Source organism: Microplitis mediator, chromosome 6 (assembly GCF_029852145.1).
Source record: "Microplitis mediator isolate UGA2020A chromosome 6, iyMicMedi2.1, whole genome shotgun sequence".
NCBI lineage: Eukaryota > Metazoa > Arthropoda > Insecta > Hymenoptera > Braconidae > Microplitis > Microplitis mediator.
This window is the reverse complement of record NC_079974.1, coordinates 21,022,930-21,033,902: the sequence shown is the minus strand read 5'-3', so window position 1 is coordinate 21,033,902 and position 10,973 is coordinate 21,022,930. Positions and strand designations below refer to the sequence as shown.

The 10,973-nt window shown below is 31.2% G+C and overlaps 2 protein-coding genes across 2 annotated transcripts; one reads left to right on the top strand and one right to left on the bottom strand.

The window, feature by feature from the left end:
* Positions 1-670: 670 nt before the first annotated feature.
* Positions 671-2,181, bottom strand: LOC130669258 (uncharacterized). Its single transcript, XM_057472026.1, has 5 exons — positions 2,063-2,181; positions 1,634-1,824; positions 1,182-1,429; positions 878-1,107; positions 671-793 (listed from the first exon to the last, which is right to left on the bottom strand). The coding sequence occupies exons 1-5, from the start codon at positions 2,163-2,165 to the stop codon at positions 687-689; spliced, it is 879 nt and encodes a 292-aa protein (XP_057328009.1). The 5' UTR covers positions 2,166-2,181; the 3' UTR covers positions 671-686.
* Positions 2,182-8,273: 6,092 nt separating this feature from the next.
* LOC130669259 (uncharacterized) lies at positions 8,274-10,192 on the top strand. Its single transcript, XM_057472028.1, has 2 exons — positions 8,274-8,504; positions 9,785-10,192. The coding sequence occupies exons 1-2, from the start codon at positions 8,448-8,450 to the stop codon at positions 10,163-10,165; spliced, it is 438 nt and encodes a 145-aa protein (XP_057328011.1). The 5' UTR covers positions 8,274-8,447; the 3' UTR covers positions 10,166-10,192.
* The last annotated feature ends 781 nt before the right edge of the window (positions 10,193-10,973 follow it).

The window sequence follows — 10,973 nt, the reverse complement described above, 5'->3', positions numbered from 1 at the left end:
CATTGATGTTTTCTTTTATTGGGGTATAAAGGCCGATCTACTTTAACCACTATATTGTTATTTATTTAAATAAAAGTCTGACGGACTCCAGTTTATTTATTTTTAGGCGAGAGTAGAGCATACCTACGCTCGCGCTTAAGGCATGCAATATTGTTCCTCGAACGATCTAAAGTATAGTAACTCGTAGATCGTTACCACAACAATATGTATACTTATGGTAACAATACCGTATCGTTCCTGTAATTATCTATTAGATAGCTGTGAGCCCTATACGACTTTCCGTAGTCGTCACCTCACACGGCACCACCTAACCTATTTACATAAGCATCCATTTTCGCGTCTATTTTGTGTATCGGGTATAATTGTTGCTAGCAAACGCTTAATAAATAAATTATTTTATTTAATCAAAATTATTTATTTATCATTTATTTATTAATGTTAAAGATTTTTAAACGTCTCATATCATTTGCAACGCACGTGACGTCAGATAGGGCTCAGAACGATACGGTATAGGTCTCAGACCTATTTACCGTATTGTTGTCAGAACGATACAGTAGATCGTTGAAGTGACAATCTAGTAGATAACTTTTTCGTATTGTTACTGTAACTATACAGTATACTTCTCAGAACAATATTTTTTTCTCCGTGTATCATTTGAAAGGTTCAACATTTGAATAAAAATGTAATTACCTTCCATGGCATTGACTTTTTTGTGTAACTTCGGGTTCATTTTCATTAAAATTACCATCGTTATCGACGTATCGTCCGCGCAATGAATCACCCAACGTAACACCTGTTTGATAACATAAGCAATCGAATTATTTGAAACTGTTAACAAAATAAATATTTTTCATAAAAACTGAAATTAAAAACTTACCTGTGACAACTGCATTCTCTGATAAAGTAAGATCCTCTAGTCTGATTCGTAAAGAATCGTAAGTACTATCGTTTCGGAAATTCCTAAAAAGTTTCGTTTTTACGTTACAATTATTAGAAGTCGTCCACTTGAGAGTTGATGGATCAATTTTCCCTAGTGATAATATTCCTTGTTGAAGTTCAAGGTACATTACATTACCGTGTCTTTTGAATCTCGCGCCCGTTGCAACACTATCAAACGATATTTATAATGTATAAAGTGAATTTTTTTATTTTAGATATAATAATTAAATGATAAAACTCACTATCCATTATCAACTGAAACGGGATCAAAACAAATGGAATCAAGTAATTTACCACGCGTGTTATTAGCATTTGAAATATCATCTCGTTCAGATAAGCACTTGCAAATGTTACCAGTATTACGTAGTATAATGCGATAATAAAATGAAACGTTGCTAGGAGATGCCCAGGTTGTACGCATCATCGAACCATAGTGAATTTTAAATGAGTTTTCGTAGTCCGCTGCTGCTTTTTTTCGTTCTTCACTTTCCTTAATTATTTATGCATATTTTGATAAAAAGAAAAGAAGAATAAATTAATTTATTACTCGTGTTAATTAATGATATTGTCAATAAATTTTGTGAAATCGGGGTTATGCTTGAGCATTGGTGCAGCGGTGGTGCAGCGGTCGATAAAAATTTATAATTTTTTCGTAAGAATAATAATTTCATTTTTACTCGGGGTTTTAACTTACTTTTTCGAACCAGCAAGAGCGAATCAATCCAGCACATTGATCGGAGTGAGGTACTAGTTCTGGAAAAGCGTCAACGAAATATGATAGTGTAGTTACTTCCGTATCACATCTACCACTACAACAGTCAAAAGGGGTCACCACCTTTTCATTGACACTTACTGCATACAAGTTATTGAATTGAGCGAAATTGGCTAAAAAAATAAACGCAAATATTTCGGTCACATAATATTTGAAAACATAACTATTGCATATTCATAAAATAAAATAAAGTTTTTGTTTTTTGAAATCTTCTGAACTACCAATATCTACGAAAATTCAAAATAAGGAAATCGTTTGAAAGAAATTTCGAATAGGGCATTTCCATTTATTTCAGAACATTCTTCGAATTAAGAGATTGAATAAATATATAACATATTTTAAAAATCCTACCTTCCGCTCCATTTTCACGCCATTCTGTTGGATCACCTTTCTTAATTGGAACTAATTTTGATGTTACCGATGACACATTTAATTTTATAATAATTATAAACATCCATATTGTAATACTGGATATACACTTATCCAAAAAATTAAAGGAACAAGAAAATTTTATAAATTTTTTAGTGATTTTTGGAAGGCTGTATTTTCGTGAAAAATGATCATATCGAAAAAACAAAAAAAGCAAATTGAAGCTTGAAATCTCTAGTTTGAAGATCTTTCAGCAAAATATTTTTTTGAGCCACGGTTTTTGCGGAATCAGAAGAAAAAGATCGAGACAAAATTTTTCTAAATTTTTTGGTTTCGTTTTTTAGGTCTACGGGGCCGGGAAAAATTTTTTCAAAAAAACGAATTCATGGCTTGTTTAGGAAATTTATTCAGCTTCAATTTGCTTTTTTTTGTTTCTTTGTACGACAATTTGCTGCTGAGATATCAGCCTTCAAATGAAAAAGGATCCTTTTGTCTTTGATTATTGATATCTCAGCAAGAAATGGTCACACAGTAATTTAAAGGGCAGTTTAATAAACTTGAATAAATCCTCTACAAGCTCCATTTTTGATTTAAAAAAAAAAAAATTTTTTTTCATCCTTGATATCCATTTGAAAAACCCACAAAAAATGGCCATTTTCTGGTTTTTTAGTCGACTCATCGCTACTCTGCAAATATTGATAAAAAAAATAATGTTGCCAGGTAATTTTACAGCTTAATGTACACCCAAAAACCCTGGAAATTTGCAGATTCATCCATTGAACCGTTTGTCCGGTCCGATTGCTCAAAGTTTTACAAAACAATTAAAGGAACAAGTTTTGTTCCTTAATCGCTGTAATCGTTATCAAAATGAAAAAATCAATTTTTTTCGGACTTTCTTTCATTTTTGCGTTACTTATTCAGTAAATGTAAGGTAAAGAAAAAAAAAAAATTTTTTTCCGAAAAACGAAAAAAAAAATAACCCCCCGAATAAAACAAAAAAAAAAAATTGGAAAAAAATTCTTGTTTGGTCTCGTATTTTGGAAATTTTTTTTTTTTCCTCTTTACCTTACATTTACTGAATAACTAACGCAAAAATGAAAGAAAATAAAAAAAAAATTAATTTTTTCATTTTGGTAATGATTACACAGATTAAGGAACAAAACTTGTTTCTTTAATTGTTTTGTAAAACTTTGAGCAATCGGACCGGACGAACGGTTCAATGGATGAATCTGAAAATTTCCAGGGTTTTTGGGGGTACATTAAGCTGTAAAATAACCTGGCAACATTATTTTTTTTATCAATATTTGCAGAGTAGCGATGAGTCGACTACACTGAGAAAAAAAAATACTTTTATCAAGAACATTTACTTGATACAAGAACATATATTCTTGATAATTTTCAAGAATAAGTAATTTTGTCTCAAGAATTCGTAGAATTGAAGGAAATAATTTTTATTTAATTCAAGTAAAGCTATTCTTTTGTTTACTCATAATATAATATCAAATCCATATAATTACAAAAAAAAAATTGATGCTCTTTTCTCAAGAAATTGATAATTAACAATAATAAAATAAATATTTTGAACGGATTTCTTGAATCAAGAAATTCTTGTTTGGAAAAAAGTATTTTTTTTTCTCAGTGTAAAAAACCAGAAAATGGCCATTTTTTGTGGGTTTTTCAAATGGATATCAAGGATGAAAAAAAATTTTTTTTTTTTTAAATCAAAAAGGGAGCTTGTAGGGAATTTATTCAAGTTTATTAAACTGCCCTTTAAATTACTGTGTGACCATTACTTGCTGAGATATCAATAATTAAAGACAAAAGGATCCTTTTTCATTTGAAGGCTGATATCTCAGCGGCAAATTGTCGTACAGAGAAACAAAAAAAAGCAAATTGTAGCTGAATAAATTTCCTAAACAAGCCATGAATTCGTTTTTTTGAAAAAATTTTTCCCGGCCCCGTAGACCTAAAAAACGAAACCAAAAAATTTAGAAAAATTTTGTCTCGATCTTTTTCTTCTGATTCCGCAAAAACCGTGGCTCAAAAAAATATTTTGCTGAAAGATCTTCAAACTAGAGATTTCAAGCTTCAATTTGCTTTTTTTATTTTTTCGATATGATCATTTTTCACGAAAATACAGCCTTCCAAAAATCACTAAAAAATTTATAAAATTTTCTTGTTCCTTTAATTTTTTGGATAAGTGTATAGGGGAGGGTGGGGCAGAGCGGCCCCCATGGGGCAGAGCGGCCCCCCTGAAATTTTGACCAAAAAAAAAATTTTTTTTTTTTCGACTAATTACTATAAATCCGATATGTTTGCGCATTTTACCCCTACGCATGACATTTGGGGCACAATGGACAAGCCCAAAATTTTGAAAAAGTGATTTTTTCATATTTTTATCGTCAAATTAAAAAAAAATTGTTATAATTCAACATTTCTAGCCCTACGTATAACTCCTGGGGCAAAATGGACCAGCCGAAACTTCCGAAAAAATTATTTTGTCATATTTTTCGGCCGTTTCTCTATGTAAGAGGCAAATTTGGTCACTAAAAATTTATAAAAATTAAATTTTTTTTTTTAGTTGATAAATTTTTGAAATAAAGTAAAATTATAGAATTGATGTTTTTTTTTATTAAATAACAATTAGTAATTAAGGTAATCGAGAGTGAACGATTTTTTACGCTTTAAAAAATTTTTTTCGAGTAATATAAAACCAAAAATAGTTGTCAAGAGAAAGAAATACATTCTTCATGATGAAAACAATTTAAAAAAAAAAAAACGAAAAAAAAAAAATTTTTTTATCACTTTTTGAAGGGGGGCCGCTCTGCCCCACAAAAAAAAAAAATTTTTTTTCAGAATTTTGGCAAAATGTCCATAAATTTGTTCGAAATAGGACAAAAGTAAAGTAATCTTATGGTTGAAAGCCACAAAAAATAATAATTGGCTTAGGGGGGCCGCTCTGCCCCACCCTCCCCTATAAATAATTCATTTTATTATTTTTCTAGTAATAAAGAAGAATAATTTAAAAAATAAAATATATATATTCGAACAGCAATTGAATCGACCTTGCTTAGATAAACGTTGAGTGAGCTCTAATGATGTCGATGGACAGTCGATAGCTTTTATAGTTTTATTTTATCACATGTTAAAAAATAATCTTTTACACTAATGACGCACTTCAAAGTCATTATGTACAAATATTTGATATTTTGTAGCTTATGTTTTTACATGAAATAATACATGCAATAAATCATAAATATGAATCCAAACATAAATGTGGCCATTTTTAAATCTGAATATTACGTTTCTTTATTACTTGCACAGTATTATTTTCATCTTACAGGGTTACTTCAATCGAAAAAAATCGGTCAACCCTACAAGCCAGCCTCAAAACTTCCCGCTGTTTTCGAGCTCCTTGAGCTCGAAAACATTATTGTGAATACATTTTCGAGCTCTTCGAACTTGAAAATACTTTTGTATGCCATTGTTTTCAAAAAAACCATTTTTTAGCATTTCATTCTGCCCAAATATATCCCGAACGAATTAACCGATTTTGATGATTAAGGCGGCAATCGACGCGTTTTATCAAGTTCTAGAGCTGATTAGATTTCGAAATTGATTTATCCAGTCGTTATCCCAACGGTTCCTCTTGAACGAATGAACCGATTTTGATGGTTGAGGTGGCATTCGACGTGGCTGATAAAGCTTTAGAGCTGATTAGATTTTGGAATCAATCCATCGAGCAAATTAAAAGTTATCCAAATAAAGCATTTTTGAAAAAATTTTTATTTTTGAAATATCTCCGAACGCACCCTACGATTAAGGGGTTGGGGGCAGTCAGAGACACGAAAAAATGAGAATTTTCAGTAATTTTTTTTTGCTATTAAATCATTTTATTTTACAAAAGTAATAATATGGCATTATTAAACAATGTTTTGACTTGAAGTCACGAAAATTTGAAAAAAAAAAATTTATAGTTTTCAAAGTTATAGCTGTCTGTGTTGACCCAGTTTCAAAAAAAAGGTCCTTGCGGTGACTGTCATGAGTTCTTGGAGATTCATCTAAAATCAATCGGATGAAAAAAATTAGTTTTATAAATAGATAATCCTGGGCCTGATCGAAGCTTTTTTTTTTTTTCAAAAATTAACAAAATGGCGGCCTTAATTAACTGTTGATTTTTTCCTGAAAATCTAGAAAAAATTTCTGAGGCCGCCATTTTGTTAATTTTCGAAAAAAAAAAAAAAACTTCCATCAGGCCCAGGATTATCTATTTATAAAACTAATTTTTTTCATCCGATTGATTTTAGATGAATCTCCAAGGACTTATGACAGTCACCGCAAGGACCTTTTTTTTTGAAACTGGGTCAACACAGACAGCTATAACTTTGAAAATTATAAATTTTTTTTTTTTTTAATTTTCGTGACTTCAAGTCAAAACATTGTTTAATAATGCCATATTATTACTTTTGTAAAATAAAATGATTTAATAGCAAAAAAAAATTACTGAAAATTCTCATTTTTTCGTGTCTCTGGCTGCCCCCAAACCCTTAAGCTCAAATTTTTACAGCTTCAAGATATTAACAAGCCGCGTCAAATGACACCTCAAAGATCAAAATCGATTCATCCGTTCAAGAGTTATGAATATTTACATGCATACGTACGTACGTACACACATACACTCGGACATCATTGTGAAATTAGTCAGGATAGCTTCCTAGAACCTCAAAACGTCGATATCTGATGAAATTTCGATTTTCGCAAATCGGGCCGAAACTAATAACTTCCCGAATTTTTGAAAATTTTCAATTTTCTTAACGGGAAGTTAAAGAATTCGACTTAAAGCTGACATTAAATAAGATATTAAAAAATCATCAATCATTAGTTCTTGGATTTTAATTAATTGAACTGAAAAGCGTTAAGTTTGATTATGTTGAATTATGATAGTTTATTGCTGTGATCTGAAATTAACACTTTTTATTTATTTTTTAAAATTTTAAGTTCATAAATATAGTGGAAATTTTTTTGTACCCGTGGAAATGACTACGTTTATCAATTCTCGATAAATGTTATTACTTTATCCTTGTCGAGTGTTTAATATCTAACATGTTTGACTCATTCGAAATAAAAATGAGTCACGATTGTAAAAAAAAACAATAAAATTTCTAGGATAACAATACAAAAAACACATATACACAAGTTATCATTTGCAAAGTTTTTCCTAAAAAATAGAGTAAAAAAGAAGGCGAATTAATGTTCTATCTTTACAAAATAAGGATATCCATTGTATCAAAGGTATCCACTGGCCTGCAAATATATATAAGGGATCGGACGTGCTCAACTAAACGTTTAGAAAGCTTGAATAATTATGATAAACAGTAAATAGGTTTTATAATTTCATTTAATGGCGTCTTTGTGAATAATTTGTTGCACTAATGACGCTGGTTAATTATGTTCAAATATATGATATCTGATTTGCAGACTGATGTCAGTTTACATCCATAGATTATTTTTAGTCACTGATCACCAAAAACTGTTCGATATATCTATATTTATAAAGAGAGATATACAAATATGTGAAGTGATCAGGTTATCGGATATTAGGTCTTTTACTTTATATCAAAAATATATGTACCGAAACATCAATTTAAACGTTTCGATTCCTTAATTTTACGCTGGTGTTAATAAAATCCCAATGGACTTGAAAATTTTTTGTTACTCAAGTTTAGACACAGAAATTGTTTTATTAGTTTTTATCATAAAACAAACGTCATTAATATTTTTTAACTGACAATTGATTTTTGAAAAAGTTTAACAAAAAAATTTCAAAGTAACGCTTAATTATATTTACAGAAGTAATTTTGGAATGTTTAAAAACCATTTAAAATATTAAATTTTTTTTTATAAAATTTTGGGGGTACCCCGTTTTGCCTACCCTACCCCCTTTTGCACTCCCCCCCCCCCCTTCCCCTACATCATATACGTCCGTTTATAAATAATATATTTATAAATATTTGATATCGAAATGACTATAATTACGTCCACTATTTTAATAATGACGCACGTTAGACTGCCGGTGCGTCAGTTAAAGAAAACTAACTAAGAAAGTAACAAATTTCGTTCGTAGTAATCATTTGACGTCACTAAAGTGATTGATAGTAATGTAGTACAATTTAATATACCGCAGAAATCAAATCATTTAGGAAAAAGTGTGCGTCAATTATAGATAACTAGTACCGTTATCTCAAAAATCATCACTCTAAATTTTATATAAAAGGGACTAGAAATGAGGATTAGTTAAACACAACAGCACCAGCTGAAGTAACAGTCTCATTTAAAAATATTAAAAAAAAATTTTGGTGAAATAAAAATGGTGGCTAACAAATTTTCGCTCTGCGCTCTACTCTTCGTCGGCTTATTTGCTCCGGTAAGTCCAAAAATATTTAAATAATTATCAAATACTTCGGTAATTGGACTCTATCAAAAAATGTATTTTTAACTTCCCGCTAAGAAAATCGACGATTTTCGAAAAATTGGTAAGTTATTGTTTTCACCCCGATTTGCGAAAATCGAAATTTCATCAGATATCGACGTTTTGAGGTCCTAGGAAGCTAATCTGACTATTTCCAGAATGATGTCCGAGTGTCTGTATGTATGTATGTGTGTGTGTGTGTGTGTGTGTGTGTGTGTGTGTGTGTGTGTGTGTGTGTGTGTGTGTGTGTGTGTGTGTGTGTGTGTGTGTGTGTGTGTGTGTGTGTGTGTGTGTGTGTGTATGTATGTGTGTGACCGGCTTATAACTTTTTAAGTAATGAACCGATTTGGATGGTTAAGGCGGCAATCGAAAGAGCTTGTTGGCCATCAACTTTTCTGAAAATTTCAGATCATTTGATTGAGTAGATTCGAAAATATTGGCGAATTACGGAAAAAAAGTTTTTTTTTTTTTAGTTTTTTATTGATTTCTCAGAAGTGACTCGAACGATTGACTTTAAAATCTAATCAGCTCTAGAACTCAATAAAACACGTCGATTGCCGCCTCAACCATCAAAATCGGTTTATTCGTTCGTGAGATATCGTGGGCAAAAGAAATGCCAAAAAACGGTTTTTTGCGAATATCTTTAAAACGACTCAACCAAACAATTTCAAAATTTGATCAGCTCTAGAACTCAATAAAACACGTCGATTGCCGCCTCAACCATCGAAATCGGTCGATTTGTTTGTAAGATATCATGGGAGAAAGAAATGCTAAAAACGTTTTTTTTTCGAAAAGAATGGGATACAATAGTATTTTCGAGCTCGAAGAGCTCGAAAATGTACTCACAACAATGTTTTCGAGCTCAAGGAGCTCGAAAACTGCGGGAAGTTTTGGGGATGGCCCGCAGGGTCAACCGATAGACAGATTTTTTTTTTTTTGTACCGCTGCACTAAATTTTTGTATTTCTACTTACAGGGGAGGCCCATATTGCCGCCTCTCCCCTACTTAAAAATATGAGTAATTTTGAATATCCGTTAAAAAATTCAAATTTCTCATTTTTGGAAAAGATGGAGCAGTCTCGAAAAAATAAAAATTTTTTTTCCCAAATGTTAAAATAAACCTGAACATTTTTACAAAATTTTTGAATTTACTATTTGCGGCTTTTTTATATCAATAAATTTATATCAGATAAATTTGAATAAAATTATAATTATGAATGAATAATTTTTTTACAGGCATATCTATCACCGGCCGTTCATTCAGCGTGTTCACGATTTGAAACTAAGAATCCCGATGGTACGACGAGGATTTCTGATATCAATATGTTTATTCCATTCGTCCAAGAAATGAAATTCCAAAAGGAAACAGATGCCTACGTGTATCCGGATGGCAAAGAAGGTGCTCAATTGACAAAGTATTCTTATAAACCATGTGGTAAAGAAACAGTGGCTTTAAGTGTCGCAGAGGTCGACGAATTGATTAATTTCCTGCTCGTCCGTAAAGAAGCTGGAGTGTCATTGTTGCACTTTAGTGTCATCAATTGCCCGTCATTAGATTATTCCTTACGATATGAACTGTCTTCTGGAATAACTGTTTGTCAATTTAATAAAAATTAATTTATTTCATCGACTTTAATTAATAGTTTTGCTGTATAATATTTATATATTTAATATGTAGCCTTATATTTGTTGTATAAAATATAATTTATTAATAATTTTTTTTGAAATAATAATAAATATATGTACAGTTAATTTATTTTAATTAATTAATTTCAAGGGAACCAATCACTTGAAAATAATATCGACTTCTAATTAGACAACATACGTCAAAAATGTTCATGTCCACTTACGCCAGCTTTGAAATTTAATTTACAAAAAAAATGGAACTAGATTTTTTTGAAGCCTGTCCACTTGTAGCGTACAGAGTAATTAGTAAATAATTAAAATAAATCTGAATAAATGAATAAAAAAATGTAAATATAAAAGTAGTACATAAAATAGTTGTGGACATAAACAAATAAAAGATCCACTAGAGATATAAAGTAATTAGAGGACGAGCGTCATTCTTTTATAAAAGATCAGAGCTAGTGTACTAGTGTACTAGTAGGATCGATGTATAGTAAGTGAGTAAGTAAAGAGAGTTGAATTGCGGAGCATCCAAAGCGAGAAGTGGTCTTACAAAGTGGGATTAAAAAAAGTAAAATAAAAAAACAAATGATGATGGCATAGAATAATAGTGTTGAAGGGAATTTGTAGTAGTTCCGGGATGGAGATCGGCAGAGATCAAAGCCCCCGGGGGTGACCTGCGATAGCGGTGGCGGTGCCGGTGGTGACGACTTGCGACTGCGACCCCACGACCAGTTTCCATCTCTTTCGCTCTCGCATTTGCTTACACTCAACCTCCAGCTCAAGTGGCATCAACTTG